General features: G+C 46.0%; 1 protein-coding gene across 1 annotated transcript in view; it reads left to right on the forward strand.

Moving 5' to 3' along the window:
- Window positions 1-799: 799 nt before the first annotated feature.
- The window catches only part of DAGLB (diacylglycerol lipase beta), a 52,006-nt gene continuing 35,357 nt past the window's right edge, over window positions 800-17,448 (forward strand). Inside the window, exons 1-6 of the mRNA XM_088451953.1 lie at window positions 800-1,049; window positions 2,880-3,031; window positions 4,993-5,167; window positions 6,342-6,603; window positions 15,663-15,785; window positions 16,967-17,094. Coding sequence (XP_088308079.1) covers window positions 955-1,049; window positions 2,880-3,031; window positions 4,993-5,167; window positions 6,342-6,603; window positions 15,663-15,785; window positions 16,967-17,094 — 935 coding nt within the window. The 5' untranslated portion in view covers window positions 800-954. The remainder of the gene's footprint in view (window positions 1,050-2,879; window positions 3,032-4,992; window positions 5,168-6,341; window positions 6,604-15,662; window positions 15,786-16,966; window positions 17,095-17,448) is intronic.

The raw sequence follows: 17,448 nt of genomic DNA on the forward strand, positions 1-17,448 counted from the left end.
AGACCACCCTCTGTGGGTTTCAAGTGTAACATTTGATGACCGAAGCTAGTTAACCCCTGCACAACTACAGCTTCTTATTCAAAATGACAAATTATGGAGCCTGTGCCCGCTTTACTGCCCTATTCATGCCAAAATCCTTGTTGGTCAAGGTAAATGGCAAGTGAGTTATATGTACCAGACGACCCTCTGTGGGTTTCAAGTGTAACATTTGATGACCGAAGCTAGTTAACCCCTGCAGAACTAGTTTCTTATTCAAAATGACAAAATGTGGTGCCTGTGCCCGCTTTACTGCCCTATTCATGCCAAAAATCTTATTGTGCTAGGAAAATAATAATTGTAAACTGTGTGAGGGACATAATTCTTTGGTTACATAGTGTTAATTTAGTGATCTAACTTTATTCAAATGTTTTAATGTAACATTTTCTGAATAAGAAGCTGGAGCTTGAATAAGAAGTGAATAAGAAATGAATAAGAAGCTGGCCGAATAAGAAGCCAACTTCAGCCTCGTTTTACTTTATGTGTAGATGAATAAGTCAATAAGAAGGAGTTACATCTCACACTGGCTGTGTCCTATTTATGTGTATTCTCTCTCTGCATAGTAATATTATTATTAGTTATGATGATGACAGTGACCCTGCTAATGCTATATAACATCCTATACAGGTATATATGAGAGACATGAGGACACCAGCAGGGACTGGAAGACTACACCACTATGTAACTAGTATACACTGCAGTACAGTCACTCACTGTGTGAGTAACCGCAGTAGGAGAAGGCGGGTGGTATTGGAAGGAGCCGCTGTTTCCGGTCGGCGAGAGTTGAGTGTTGCACCGGCAGACCTAGTGCTGGGAGCTGGTAGGACGGAATGGTGGTGACACCGGGAGAGTAGCGAAGTGCGCACCGGGCCGGCTCCTAGCCTCTCCGCACAGCAGCCAGTGTCTCTCCCCGGCAGGATGCCCGGGCTGTTGATGTTCGGCCGGCGCTGGGTTATAGCCAGTGATGACCTGGTCTTCCCCGGAGCCTTTGAGCTTATGATCAGGCTGATATGGTGAGTGAGTGAGTGGCCGCAGCTGTCTGCGCTGTTGTGACAGCTCCCAGCATGCTTTGACCTATGGCTGTCGAGGCCTTGCCGGGATTTGTAGTTCTACACCAGCCTCCCTGTGTTTAGAGCATTAGATGGAGAAACACACCTGGGTGACTCAGGTGACACCTTTAATGTGCCAGAATCAGGGGTCCCATGTGTAATGATAGAGCCTATTGCTTTACTGCTGTGACTATAAAATATCAGTGCAGACATTACTTTCCGCTGGTTTGCAAATGTTTAGTTCATGTTATTAGGTTATTATTATTATTATTTTTTGCCCCCTGAAACGCTCAGAAGTTCTTCTAAATGGAGGCTATATATAGTGAACGAGGAGATTTTCACGTGCAATTTTCCCAATATCTTTGAGGATTCACATACTCTGCACAGAAAGGTACTTGGTACTGGGATGCGATTCATATAATAGTGATGGCCCCAGTGTATACTTTTCCTCACGGCTATAATGGCTTTCCATGGTAACAGTTTTTTTTCCCATTAGGACATGTTTGTACATGTATATAATGCCAATACTTTTATAACTGACTTTTTTAAAATAGTATTTAAACTATGGCTGAAAGGCAGCTATCCTAGCCATGTACCTGAATGATTCAATCTATCAAGAATGTTTCTGTTAACCAGGTGACTGCAAGTCTGCCACTCAGGTACACACTGGTGCGCCTCATGCTGTCACCTTCTACATGCTGTCACCTTCTCCATAGCTTTTTATTTAAATGGCAACTGGCCTCAAAGAGAGAGAACTCTATTTTAGGTCTATTTTTCATCTTACTTATGCTAATAACAGGCTCGCTTGTTCTATGCACATATTGCCTATTCCTGTATGTTGTAGCAGTCCTTGCCTAACCACATCTTGTGAAAGAGATTTTCCCAATAACGGAACGTTGTTGCTTGTATCTAGTAATTTCCTCAGCATTTCATAAGAGCATTGGTCAATCTTCTTTCTGCTAACAATCAGCGGCTGAGTTACCCCAGTGCTGTGAATTATAGGGATAATAATACTCTCTGAACATACAGTATAGAGATGAGTTTGCTTGAGGTGACTGCTGATATACTGTATATATGAGTTACAGTAAGGGGTGGATTTCAGATCTCATTTATATGATCTTATTTTACACAAGTTTTTGTTATATTAGTGCCACTTGTAATAAAAAAAAATGTATTACAGATTTTTGTTGATTATTCTCTTTATTCTATTACAAACTAATGGTTCCCACGCACAATCATTTGTTGGGGGAACGAACATGTCCAATCTCACCTGGCCATACATGTTTAAAGCTTACTTGCCTACTGTCCCAGAATTTGGGGATTTCCAGTGGAGCAGGTCACCTTCGCATCCCGCTAACTTCCTAATAAAATGGGTAAAACAAGGGGCATTGCATTGTGGGGGAGGCGATGCCATGATTAGGTTATTCATCTCGCACTAGCCACCTGTATCTCACATCCGGGAACTTCCCCGAGGGAGAAGAAGAAGAAGTAGGCAAATATGGTTTAAAGCCTGATGTCTGAATCTGTGTTGGCTTTCATCTGGAAGCCATGCATTTTGGATATATGATAATGGATGAAAGTGACAAGTCACCGAAATCATTGATTTCTGTTGCACTTTTCACAACTTGACTGTGTTATGAGTTAAATGGCCTTTATTCAAGGAATTTCATTGGATAATGAATGTTTCATAACGTTATATCACCGTAAACATGCAAATCTCAGGATAACTTATTTTTAGAACTTTATCAAGTTGGATCAGTAAGTATTGTATTTTATCTTATTTGTTTCTTTCAGGTGGATTGGCATGTTGGTGCTCTACTCTGTCCACAAAGGACAGTTTGAATGCATTGGTGGTCCTGTACTGCGAAGTTACTTAATTGTACTTATTGTCATGTTGGCTGCGATAATCTGCTCAGTATCTGCAATTGTCTATGTCAGCATGCAAGGTGAGAGAAAATGTACTTCCAGTTCATTTGCACTTCTAATTGGCTTGTCTTGTTTTTTTCTTGACTTTAGAACTGTAAGGTTGACCCAGGCCCGTGTACTTACAGTAGCTTCAACCTGCAGGATTGGTAAAATTGCCAGAACCCTGTGCAGAAGGGAGCCACTCAGCCGCTGTCTTGGGACATAGGGTCTCATTCAGACTCGGTCGCAAGCGCTGAGTGCTCGCAACCAGGTCGATGTTAAGGCCCTGCGCATGCACAGCGGCCGCACTGCGTGTGCGCAAGCCCCGGAGCGAGAGAGAAACTCTCGCTCCGGAGCTCACTACAAAAGGGGCGGCTGTCGATGTTGATCGACAGCTCGCCCCATTTTGTAGGCGAGCCGGGGGGGTGGCTACACAAACGGAGACGTTCCTAACGGAACGCATGCCGTTTTGTGGGCGGCCGCACTGATGTCAGTGGGGAGCTTCCTGCTCGATCAGAGCAAGAAGCTCCCTGGGGCTTGCGGTTGCCGAGACCCAATCTTAGGGTCTCGTCGCAAGCCATCGCGAAAATCACCCTGGTCAGTCGCTAAAACTGTGGGTGGTAACCCACAGCTTAGCTAGCGACCAGGAGGCCGCACTTACAAAATCAAGCGGCTGCCCTCATTCAGAGAGAGCAATCGCTTCTTGCGACCACCTCTGAATGATGGCCATAGAGTGCAGTTTCTGCAGAAGGGCGACATGTAACACTTCCTGTTGTTAGGTTACGGTGTTGGGAGGATATATACTGTATTGGAAAGTCAAGATGCATTTTTTTTTTTTTTTTTATAATGATGTTCTTGTCTTGTACAAGTAGTGGACAGAAAAATGAAACCACCAACATAAAGTCACTTAAGGTGTTGAGGAAGTGTATGTGCCACGGCACAGAGCCTACCAATGTTGTGCAGGAAAGATGGGCCACCATTGTTCTAGAAGAAAGTCAATCAAGGTCTAGTTTATGGTGATCTCAGGCGTCCTTCACATAATATCACACGCACAGTAAATGCTCAGTTGGGTTCAGATCTGGTGACTGAGAAAGCCACAACCCAGTGGTTCCCAAATTGGGTGCCCCACTGCACTTGCAGGGGTTGGAGGTCCAGGACCAAATAAAATATTTATGGTCATTGTGATAGGCAAAACCAGAGCTGGTAGCTGCCAATCATAAAATGTGATAAACAGAGGCAGAACCGGTCCATGCCCACCACCACCAAATTGTACCCAAAGATGACAGATGAGCATAATTTACTTAATTGCATACATTTTTATAAATTTCTCCATAAGAAACTTTTGGCACAGGGGTGCCGTTAAAAATGCTAATACTCTAGTACGCTGTAATTCAAGAAAGTTTGGGAACCACTGTCCTAATCTATAGATAACATCAGTGTCTGCTCCTCTAGCCATAAAGTTGACCAGACATGTTCTGTAAACAGCTTTTAGGAAAGAAATACGGCAACGTGGGATGAATATGATCACTACGTACCATCAACTAGGGTTTAGCACTGACCTTGCCATGAATGGAAATAGCTTCTTCCAAATCATGACTGGACAAAATGGCTATGTATATTACAGCTCTGTAGGATTGGACCCTACCCGTGCATTCTGGTTGTACCACATTTTCTTACTTGTACTGAGGCTGAATGTCTCTATATGTGTGAATGCCCTTAAGCCATGTTCTCTGAATGAGTTTGTAGCTTGTTGTAACTTGTTTCTCTCATTCTGCTGTTATCAGAATAGACTAGAAATGTATTTGAGTATTCTTCCATCGCAGGATATTTTATTAAGACAATAACCATATACTTGTACCATATGCCACAGAACTCTACTTATGTCTAATGTACAGTACACTAGTCTGTATACTGATTTATCTAATGATAAAATAATTAATAGTGCATGGCCATGTGCGTGAGTTTTGCACTTACATTTATAGTCACTATCGTTGTTTCACAGGTACAATCTCCAACCCGGGGCCCAGGAAGTGCATGCCTAAGCTGGTCTACATCCGTCTAGCCCTCTATCTGCCAGAGTTTGTGTGGGCAGTTTTGGGTGCAATCTGGGTGTCCGACAATGGGGTTCAATGTGACAAAGCAGTGGTGCATGTCATTCTGGTTACAGTTATCGCCAGGTAAGATAATACGCAGCAAGTGGTGAAAGGAACATGGAGAGGTGGGAGCAGTGTTTGTTCCCAAATGCCTTTGCAGAAACAGGGTTCCCTTAAGAACTGCATATTTTTAGGAATTGCTGGGTTGTGCTAAATGAGATTTTGAACAGTTGCTTTTAAGTTTGAGATATTTTGGACCCTTTTTTTTCTATTTCCATCTGTCATGGGGTTGGGCAGGGCCGTATCCTACAGTTGTCTAGGACAAGTAGTTATTTAATACTACTGTATGCAGTCCTATTTAGTTATCAAATTAGAGGGACTGAGTGTTCCTAGATTATGCCATATTTTCAGTAAATTATGTTTAATAAATATTGCTCTTTGAGTTTTCACATAAGGATTATGCATCACCACCGGCCTCTCTCTTCTCTTGCACAGGGGATTGGCGTTGCTCAGGTTGTTAGAGACTGATTTATTTATTTTTAATTTTCAGGAAACGATTATTTATATGTTGTTGCTCGGGATGCTATTATATTGCTGAGCAGGCATCAAGTCACTGACTCGTTGTAGAATTCAAAACTAGCAAGTTACGTGACAGTAGGCTCTTTATTTAACTATAAAAAATGAACAATGTAGGAAAAGTTTTTCATTATAATTGAATTTCCATTGTTGTCAATCTAAAGGGGCCTATCCATTAGACGACTTTTTGAACGATCCGACCAAAACCAAGAGGTTTTGGTCGGACCGTTCAGAAAGTCGTCTAATGGATAGCCGGCAAGGACCAGCGATGCGCGTGCTCGCTGGGTCTTTGCCAACGCCGAGTATCTGTGGAACATGCTGGTCAACCCGATGACGATCATCAGGTTCCACATGTTCACAGATAGAAGATCGGTCTCCTGCACTGAATGACGTTCAGTGCGGGCACCGCACCTAGGCGACCTGAAGGACTGAACGCTGGTCGTTCAGTTTTTCAGGTCGCCTAATGGATAGGCCCCTTAACTCTCCACATTGTCACCTACTTTTACTGGGATCATTATGGCTGCTGGTAGTCATGAAAGCCAGAGCTTTTTAAAACAGTTCCAGTGGCACAAACTTGGCCCACCCAGCCTCTGTCTGTGCATGACCAGGGGACAGTAACATAATCCAGACAAGACACCTTGAAAAGTAACCTCAGTATTTCACGCTGGTCTCTGTGTTGCAGTTGGGCTATCATACTGTTCACCGCTATTGCTGTTGTGATCGTCTTTGATCCATTGGGCCACAAGAAAGCTCTGTATTATGTGGGTAGTGAAGATCACAATCTGGAGAGCAGCCAGTCGCAGCAGGTGATGTACAACATCAGGAAAACGGCCACGAGGGTTTGGGAGACTCGCATCCGACTGCTTTGCTGCTGTATAGGCAATGACAATGACAACAGAGTGGCTTTCTCCAGCACCGCAGAACTCTTCAGCACCTACTTCTCAGTAAGTTTCCCCATGCAATTCGATGCAGTTTTCAGCATCCTCAAAGCTGCATTATTATATATATATATATATATATATATATATATATATATATATAAATCCAAACATCCGCCACTCAGTCGGCCGCTGCAGCCAATATGACCTTGCTTGGTGCCTTCCCCGAGTGGGATCCACCACTCCAATGCAGCAAACAGAAGAATGGGGTGGCACTCCCAGACTTGTGACTTGTTCAACAAACGGTGCTTTATTACTTGCTACGTTTCAGAGTCCCACGTCCCTTCGTCAGGACACACAGGTGTGTGTCCTGACGAAGGGGCGCTGGACCCCGAAACGTAGCAAGTAATAAAGCACCGTTTGTTGAACAAGTCACAAGTTGGAGTGCCACCTCATTCTTCTGTTTGATATATATATATATATATTATAAAAAAGATTGACTGTGGGTGACAATTCCGCTTAGTGTATAAAGTTCTATTGTGTAAGGTACATTCCATATATTGAATTCAATAAAAACTATATTAATAATTTGATATCAAAGTGATAAGTGCAAAATAATATGCTATATATAAAGTGCCATTGTGTAAGGTGTCTCAGACAATCTACTATTTACTCTCCTCTTAAATATTTTTTTATCATCTTTATTTACTTGTGTATACCGTTTTGTATTTAGGAGTCCTCTACTATATAGGGGTTCTCTGATGTTTTTTTATCTTCTATTGTTTTGATCCTAGTAATAAACTGTACATTTTTAATTATTTATTATAATTAGTACTGCTTTTTTTTCTGATTTTAGTACTCTGATAGTAATATTTTAACAGAGGTTTTTACTAAATTATTCACTGTATGGTATGCACCTTACACAATAGCATTTTATATACACTAAGTGGAATTGGACCCAGAGTCCATCTCCTTTTTTTTTTTTTTTTCTTGTTGTGAGGTAGTATATCACCAATACTACATATTATTGACACGGAGCTGATGCCCATTAAGTACTAGTTCTGGGCTTATCCGCATTCAACTAATTTATTTATTTTGAGAACACTTATCAATTATTTACTGTGCGTTTTTACTGGAGCCGAATCCATATAATTTCTTTGAAAAAAAATAAAATAAAATATATATATATATATACACACGCATATACACACACACGGGAGTGCGGCTCCAAATACATACCTGCTGGGCTTCTGGAGGGATACGGGGACAAAGTGAGAGGCTGCTGGGGGGTCAGGGGGCAGGGCATAACTGTGTGCGGCATACTGTGCAATGGGGCATTACTGTGTGCGCGGCATAATGTGCAAGGGGCATTAATGTGTGTGGCATGGGCGGGGCACCAAATTACTACCTTGCCCCAGATGACAAAGATCCTAGTTTTGGCCTGCCCTGCAATTGAGGTTTTGCATACATGCTAAAACTGCTTTACAGTAATTTGATTCTATATCGTTTTAACCAAACTAGGTATAATAGTTTTCAACTTTCTAAATACATGTCCCGACCTATCTTTTACTTTTGTTTGATGCACTCAGTTACAGAGTGCATGTAATGTCTTTATCTCTGAAGACTGTTCTCTTCAGGGGACAGGAGTACTCTATGTATGCCCTGCCTCTTTACTGAGCAATGCTGCCCATCCACTAGGCGATTCATTCTAGCGATTGAGCGATAACGACCGTCGTTATCGATCAATCACTTAGAAATCGTCCCGCAAATCAGGCAGTAAAATGTCCTAAACGACCAGCGATGCACGATCCTGCTGGTCGTTTGCGTCGTCCTGTTTTGCCCATCAATTAGTCGTTATTGGACATCGTTATCGTGCAATCATTCATGCATCGGTCCACATTTTCAACGCCGGAACAACCAACATATAAACATATATAGATTTAAATAAATATTTCAGCCCACTTTTATTAACAATTGCTTTGAAAATCGTTGGTCTATGGTCGTTTTGTGCAATCTTTCACAAATCGTTCATGCACATGAACGATAATGATCATCAGGAATTGATGAACAATTTGTGAAAATCTTTCATCTTTCAGGGACAAGACTGCTAGTGGATGGGCAGCATTACCTGCCTAATGGCAGTAGGTGCTAATAGTTGCTTGGGACAGCCGGCAGATAGTGCTTCGTTGGAGGCCGGGCACAAGCAGAGGTCCACATGTGATCCTGTTTTTTTTTAATTTTTTTAATAGAACCATTATCAGATCTTAAGGTGCAGGCACCATTGAAAACATTCTCCTGTATAGCGTATGTTTCTACATCAGGGTCCATAGGGTATCCACAGGATACCTTGGGGTATAGGTGATGACGTCAGGCATCGGGCATCATAGAGTTAACTTTTCAGCCTCGCAGGATGCATCAGGGTCCCCCTCCTATACCCCGCCCCCGAGCCAAGGCATCTCAGTTTCGTTGGTGCCCGGCTCGGAGTCGGAGCACCTGTTTAGAGGGGGGCTAAGAATGGCCCCTGAAGTTTCTTTCAAGGCTGCTGACGTTCATGCGGTCTCCCCTACAACCCGCCGGTACTAGAACGCCGGTACTGATTCGGGGATGCTGGTAAGTGTCTGGGGTCACGGCTAGCGGTGTCCTCAGATGCTTCGGACCATGGCCGGATCTAAGGGGAGCAGTTAAGCAGCGGGGGTCCCGCGGTGGGTCCCTGCTGAGAACATGGTCCACAGTCCCCAGGCAGGGGGCTCCCTGGGGACTGGCTGCAGCGTGGAGCCAGGTACTAACCTGCGCTTCCACTATCCCCCTGGGACAGCGGGCCGCAGCTGAGCGGCAAGCGCTGCGGCGTCCCAGGGGTTATTTGCATGCCAGGGGAGCGCGCCTTCCCTGTATACAGCCGGCGCCTCCCCCGCTGCACACAGCCCTCTCTGCGTTGCCGATTGGTCCTGTGGCAGCGCTCCTCCCCCAGGCCGGCCTCCTCTCTGCTCCTCGGTGGCCATCTTTGCATGGTGAACCCTGCTGGAAGCTGCTGATCGGTGGCATCGCGGTCTGGGTCCCCCAGCATACCTCTCCTTCGCTTGGTCAGGTCTGTGTATGCAGCGCTGTGTCCTACCAGACTCTGTGTCTGTGTAGTTGAGAAACAGCGCTGATAGTGCAGGGATTAATTTGTTCTGCATCATATGTGACTTCTGCTAGCGTCTGCTGCCTGTACTTTCACTTTCTACTGTCAGCCATTTTTCTGTCCCTGCTATTACTCTGCTAAAGCCCTTGCGGGGCGGTGATTGCAGGGTGTTTCTCCCACTATACTAACGAGTATCAGTGAGAAGGGTCACATACTTCCCATCATGTCTGAGAGTGAATTTCCTCTCCAGCTTATGTGTACTAAGTGCAATGTACCAATAGCGGAGGGGGAGGGTAACGCGGAGGGGCTATGTCGGCAGTGTTATTTATTGGCACGGTCAATTACTGTCATGGCTCCGGTACAGGAGCCTCCCTGGGCTTGTTTCGCTAAGGCGCTTACAACCTTAGTGGGCCAGTTAGCTCCGCCACCTGCGTTTTCCCAGATGGGATTGTCCCAGCAGTCAGTGGTGTCGTCACCCATGCAGGGTTTCCCGAGACAACTGATGGTACCCCACAGTCTCCCTATTTCCCCTCCCCAGGTTTCACAGGAGCCTGCGTGGGTTAATTCTCTGACATCTTCAGTACAGCATTTGTCGGATGTTTTACAAGGGGAGTCTGTGTTGCGGCCTGTGGCGTCTCTGTCTGCTCCTTATGAGGATGACGACGTGACGTCCGATGATGGGGAGATTCTGGATCTATCTGACCAGGAACCTCACCTTACTAAAGAGTCGGACACTAAGTCAAAGGTATATATTCCTGGCCTTATTTGGGCAGTCCGCACGGCTTTAGTTATTGAGGATGATGATCCTCCGGTGTCTAAATCCAAATATGCCTTTTTCAAGGATATTAAGGGTGACGACACAGTGTTTCCTCTTTCTGGTCAGTTAGTAGACCATTTAGAGGAAACATCCCGGAAAATGGTATCAGCCTCAGAGGCACTTAGCTGTGGCTTATCCGTTTGCTGACAATTATTTTTCTAAGTGGGAATCCCCTCCGCAGGTGGATTCCCATGTGACACGCCTAGTCAGAAGTGCCACTTTGCCCATGCCTTCCATGTCCTCCTTGAAGGATGCTACGGACCGCAAGGTGGAAATCTGCCTAAAGTCCATTTATTCCCTTGCGGGGGGGGCGTCCAGACCGGCTATGGCCGTGTGTTGGGTAGCCAGAGCTATGGAGCGCTGGGCTGATAGTTTGGAGGCGTCTTTGGACTCTGACTGTACGGCTGAACAGGCCGAGTTGGTGGGCAATCTCCGAGACTCGGCCACTTACATCAATGAAGCGGCCTTGGATATCAGTATCCTCACCTCTAGGATTTCTTCTGCAGCTGTTGCTGCTCTTCGCACCTTATGGTTGCGATCTTGGAAAGCGGACGCTGATTCCAAAAAGGGCTTAGAAGGTTTGCCTTCTAATGGAGAAGTCCTATTTGGTCCGGATCTGGACAGAATTGTAGCTACGCTGGCAGCAGCCAAATCTGCATGTCTCCCGTCTGCTGCGGTCCTTTCAAGTTCTGGTACGTTGTCCTTTCGGTCCTTACAGGGCCCAGGGTAGGCCTAAAGCAAAGTCTTTTCCCCGACAGGCTGGGCCCAAAAAATTGGCCAAGCCCAGGAAACAGGCCTGGAGTACCAGACGTCCGGCCCCTAAGTCAGATTACAAGCCTGCGGCCTGACGGTCTGGGCCTCCCTTTGGGGGATCCCAAAGTGGGAGGCCATCGGCTTCAGTTCGCCCAGTGTTGGTCGATAACTACGACGGACACCTGGGTTCACGAGGTGGTTTCTCACGGGTATGCCCTCTCCTTTCGGCACAGGCCTCCATCCCGGTTCTTCACCACAGGCCTTCCACTAGACCGGACCAAAGCCTTGGAATTGCGGAAGGTTTTGCACACTGCGCTCCAGGCTGGAGTTATAGTGCCTGTTCCATTCTCCCAGAGGGGCCAGGGTTTCTATTCCAATCTGTTTTTGGTGCAAAAACCCAATGGGTCTTACCGTCCAATACTCAACCTCAAGGCCCTCAACAAGTCCTTGAGGGTGCCTCGGTTTCGGATGGAGACCCTTCGGTCCATTATTTTGATGCTGGAACCTGGGGATTACATGGTGTCATTGGACATTCAGGACGCTTACCTGCATGTCCCTATTCTTTTGCGCCATCAGCAATACCTCAGGTTTGCAATCCGCAACGCACATTTCCAGTTCCGGGCGCTGCCTTTTGGACTGGCGACTGCTCCACGAGTGTTCACCAAGGTCATGGCGGTCGTGGCGGCTCACCTGCGGAAGCAGGGAGTCCGAATGTTACCATATCTGGATGACCTTGTGTTGTTGGCAGGGTCTCCAGAGCTCCTTCTACGCCATCTGGACCTGACGATTGCAGTGCTGCAGCGTCACGGCTGGTTGATAAACTGGCAAAAGTACATCCTGACCCCGTCTCAGAGGATCCTGCACCTCGGGGCTTTGTTGGACTCCAGGCAGCAGCGGATCTTTGTGACGGAGGAAAAGATCTCTGCTTTGCAGTTGAGGGTGCGCAGTTGTCTGCAGTGTCGCCGAGTGTCTGTGCATGGTGTCAGTATTCGACATGGTGGAATATGCCCAGTTTCACTCCAGACCTCTGCAGCAATTGATCCTGTCCAAATGGAATGGACTGCCTCAGAGTCTAAAGTCCCAGACGATGGTGCTCACTCCGGGGGTTCACCTGTCTCTAGCCTGGTGGTTGCAGACGACCCACCTCAACAAGGGTCGCCCATTTTGGGTGGCGAACTGGGTCCTGTTAACAACGGACGCCAGTCTCCGGGGCTGGGGAGCGGTCACGGGTCCACACTTGTTCCAGGGCAGGTGGACTCAAGCAGAAAAGGAGCTTCCAATAAACATCTTGGAACTCCGCGCGGTGTTCAATGCTCTCCAGCAGGCACATCGGGTTCTCCAAGGTCCCCCCGTGCAGGTCCAGTCGGACAGCGCCACCACCGTGGCCTACATAAATCGACAAGGAGGAACACGAAGTCAGGCGGCACTCGCAGAAGTGTCCCGCATCCTGGTCTGGGCGGAGCACAATCTCCCAGCTCTATCAGCGGTGTTCATCCCGGGAGTCCTCAACTGGGAAGTGGATTTTCTCAGCCGGCAGGACATGCATCCGGGAGAATGGTCTTTGCACCAGGACGTCTTTCAACTTCTGGTGGACAGTTGGGGTCTCCCAGAGATGGACCTCATGGCGTCCCGGCACAACAACAAGTTGCCGGTGTACGGGTCTCGAACAAGAGACGAAAGGGCGTCTCTGGTGGATGCTCTGTCCGTCCAGTGGACGTTCCAGTTTGCCTACCTCTTTCCTCCGTTTTCCCTTCTTCCGCGGGTAATCCGGAAATTCAAACAGGAAGGAGGTACGCTCCTGTTGATAGCTCCCGAGTGGCCCAGGCAGCACTGGTTCTCGGACCTCCAGACTCTGTCAGTGGACTTTCCTCTGCGTTTACCACTGCGGCCGGATCTGCTGTCACAGGGTCCTTGTGTTCACCGGGACCTGGCTCGGCTGTCTTTGACGGCGTGGCTGTTGAGACGGCCATGTTAAGGTCCAGGGGGTTTTCCGGCTCTGTGGTGCAAACCATGCTAAGAGCTCGGAAACCATCCTCTGCAAGAATATACCATCGTGTGTGGCATCCGTTCTTCCAGTGGTGTCGACCTAGAGGTTATGCCCCTCGGGAGTTCCGCCTTTCTAGAGTGTTGGCTTTCCTACAGGCTGCCCTAGACCATGGGCTTCGCCTTGCTTCCCTGAAGGTGCAGGTCAGTCTGGTTCCATCGTAGGATTGCTGCGCTCCCTGATGTGCGCACCTTTATGCAAGGTGTTCTTCGCATTCAGCCACCTTTTGTTCCATCGGTGGCTCCTTGGGATTTGGCTGTGGTCCTGAGAGCTCTCCAGGGACCGCCGTTCGAACCACTGGGCTCAGTGGACCTTAAATGGCTTACAGCTAAAACAATATTCCTTCTGGCCATTGCTTCAGCCAGACGTGTTTCTGAGTTTGGGGCTCTCTCCTGTAGACCCCCTTTTCTGATTTTTCATAGGAACAGGGCGGTGCTGCGCACTCGATCTGGATAACTTCCTAAAGTGGTTTAAAGTTTCCACATCAACGAGGACATCGTTGTGCCGGCTTTTAATTCACCTGATCTTTCAGTGGGTGAGGCCACTTTGGATGTTGTGCGGGCCTTAAGGATTTATGTTGACCGCACTTCTTCTTATAGGAAGTTTGATGCCTTGTTTGTCCTCTATGGCTTCCGTAAAAAGGGTTGGCCTGCTTCAAAGCAAACTTTGGCAGGTTGGATTCGTATGGCAATTTCTGAAGCTTATCTTCATGAAGGCCTTCCGGTTCCATCCTCTGTGAGGGCTCATTCCACTAGGTCTGTGGGTCCTTCATGGGCAGCTCGACATGGTGCCTCTGCAGTCCAGATCTGCAAGGCTGCCACGTGGTCCTCTGTTCATACCTTTGTGAGATATTACGCTTTTGACACCTTTGCCTCTCAGGATGCTTCCTTCGGGCGGCGGATTTTCCTTTCAGCACAGGAGCGTCCCCACCCTTAAAGGATACTGCTTTGGGAAATCCCCAAGGTATTCTGTGGATACCCTATGGACCCTGATGTAGAAAATATGAGATATGGTAAGAACTTACCTTTGTTATCTCTATTTCTACGAAGTCCATAGGGTTCCACTGGACTCCCGCCCTGTCGCACCTGTGCTGCAGATGGGCTTTACTCTGGTCACCGGTTTTTCCGTCTCTCTCTGGTGAGAATGTGATTCTTGTGTGTGTCCCGATCTTTCTTGTCTCTCTTCCTTCTCCTCCTACAGCCTATGGCTTGGTAGGTAACTGAGATGCCTTGGCTCGGGGGCGAGGTATAGGAGGGGGACCCTGATGCATCCTGGGAGGCTGAAAAGTTAACTCCATGGTGCCGATGCCTGACGTCATTACCTATACCCCAAGGTATCCTGTGGAACCCTATGGACTTCGTAGTAATAGAGATAACAAAGGTAAGTTCTTACCATATCTCATATTTTTTATCAGCAATGCAAGATGGCATGGGTCTTGTATTTACAAAATGGAGCTTTTGGGTCTTTTATGTCTGATTTAGTTTTATTCAAAAGTCCTTTAAAGGTGACTTCTTTTTATTTAATATTTTGGAGATGTAGTTTTGCAGCTGTAAACTTTTTTAACCAACCCTTCTCACTATGGTGCTTAGTGAGAGGTAGACCAACATATGTAGCACTAGTTGTGCTCTGCTAGTTTGTTTTATTCCTGATCACCTTTCAGTAGCTATTCCCCCTCACCCCTACAACTGTATATTCCAGTTTACTAGGTAACAATGTAGCCAACACCCGTATGATAGATTTGGTTTTTAGTATCCCCTCTTGAGAGAGTGTGTGTGTGTGTGTGTGTGTGTGTGTGTGTGTGTGTGTGTGTGTGTGTGTGTGTGTGTGTGTGTGTGTATTCTTAGGTGGCTTCTGCAACTGTGTGGAGATTTTTTAAATGTGGAATAAGCTGGGTATTTGTTGCAAGAGGTTTAGATTGTGAGAGCATGTGTTTTTATTATTAGCCCACAAACGGAGGCAGACAGAATAACCTTGTCAGTCAGCATTTCCTCTCTCTGTCCCTCCTCTGGTCCACGACTTCCAGCCAGTCATAGCAATCTCAAAGGACACTTAATACTCGCCTCACATATCCTATCATTATATTAATCGCTGATACAGTTCTGATGGCCGATTAATGGCTGAATATTTATTAACATTTATATAGCACCTGAATATGTTCCTGCTCCAGTCTACACCAATTTGTCACTTGCTAATTAACCTACTACTATTTCTTATTGAGTGTGGGCGGAAACTGGGGCACTGGAAGAAATCCACAAAAACTTGGGGAAACCATAGAAACACCACAAAGATCTTCATGACCCCAATGCTATGCACAGTGCTGCCCTATGATTGTCTTGCTTGAGAAGCCATGATTGATCGCTATGTTAATATGAATTGCACTTCTCTTTCAGGACACAGATTTGGTTCCTAGTGATATTGCTGCCGGGCTGACTCTCCTTCACCAGGAACAGGATAAAGTAGAGCTGAGTCGGGATCCGGATGAAGTTGTGTCCCAGTTGCCACAACATTCTACAGTAAGTAATTGTTACTTGCTAGCTGAGGCCATGTAACACACAGTGCGGATTGGGGGGGTTATCTGTTTCGTACCACTGTTGGACCAATTGAAATGGGTGTTTCCAAAATGTTCCAATGTCTGAATATAGAAAAGGACTTAGGGATCAATCCTATTCCAAGCGATGATCACGCCAGTGTGAGCCATCGTGGCAGTGGGCGCACTTTACAGCAGCCCGGCTTTGCCAAATTTGGCGAATTCAGGGTCGAGTCGGGCTGCGAAGGGTGTGATTTGCCGGTCCTATGTCGGTGTTTTAACGCTGTTGCTATGGCACATCGCATGGAATAGGATTGACCCCTTAGTCTCCTGTTTTGTGTTGCTGTGTGTACCACAATGAGCATGGAGGAAATGTGTTATGTTATCAGGAAGTGTAAGGCCCATGGCATTGTAACCAGCTTGAAAACTTGAGCAACGATTGGACTGCAGGATTATTCTGATGGTGGAGAAAGCACCGTGATCATCTGCCAAACAGATAAAACGGATAAAAGCTGACCTTCAGACATAAGTTTCAGTGGCCAGCTCAATGATAGGTTATATGGTATAAGGCCCAGTAGGGTCCCACTTCTGTGGGAGTGACATAAGAAAGCCTGAATAAAGTTTGCCAAAAACACATTTGAACATGCCAAAATTCTTCAAATCGCTAGAGAGAGGTGCATGATGCTCGTCCATGGCTATAGGGATAGAGTTATTTTAACTATGGACAATGCTACCAAATATTAAGTCTACTGTGTCCATTATTTTTTTTCAATGCTATTTCTTTTTTTTTATGATTTTGAAATGATTATTAGTATTAAATTTAAAAAAAAATCCAAAAGTTCTGTAATAACAGAATTGCGGAGACCAAATACTGTAGTTAGTTTCAACTTATGCTTTAGAAATTTTGAGTTATTTAACTGTGTAACAAAAATGCTAATTTACGGGACGTAATGAGGTCCCGCACCATGTGTACATTTTAATTATATCAGAAGTGTTTTTGTTTGTATTTTTTTGTTTGTAAAAGGCTAAACGGATTTTTACAGCTTTGCATAAAATTGCGAGATGGTTTGTGTCTCTTTAATTGTAATTATTATTTTATTTAAGTTTTATATCTGTTAGCATTTGCAGGCATAGCAGCTGCTGACGTTCTAAGATCTGTTGTTTCAGAGAGAGGATCTGGACGTGGAGTTGGATAAGGCCGCCCACTACATGCAGTTTGCAGCAGCTGCCTATGGGTGGCCCCTCTATGTATACAGCAACCCCCTCACCGGACTGTGCAAGCTGTGTGGAGAATGGTGAGTGGTCTTCCCTCTTATTCTAACCACAATTGGGACAGCTGTGTCACACAGTGATGTCTCCTGTGTATGCTCTCCTCAGTGTGTGAGCATCTAAACAGAGGTTATAAAATCTACTCAAAATATTTTTAGGATTTTGTAAGGCGCAATGAAATATGGTCGTGCTATAAAAATATTATTTGATGTAATTACAAGAGAAAGTTTAGGGCTTACGAGGTAGGACATCTAACTAATGCCTAGGAGTTTATTTCTGTGTAGACATGGTTCCTCTTAACATGGCAGCCTTACCAGGTGTGCCAACCTGTATTTCTACTTCAGGGTCCATAGGGGTCCACAGGGTGACCTTGGGGTATA

This window comes from Taudactylus pleione, unplaced genomic scaffold (assembly GCF_031769625.1).
Source record: "Taudactylus pleione unplaced genomic scaffold, aTauple2 ptg000032l, whole genome shotgun sequence".
Classification (NCBI taxonomy): domain Eukaryota; kingdom Metazoa; phylum Chordata; class Amphibia; order Anura; family Myobatrachidae; genus Taudactylus; species Taudactylus pleione.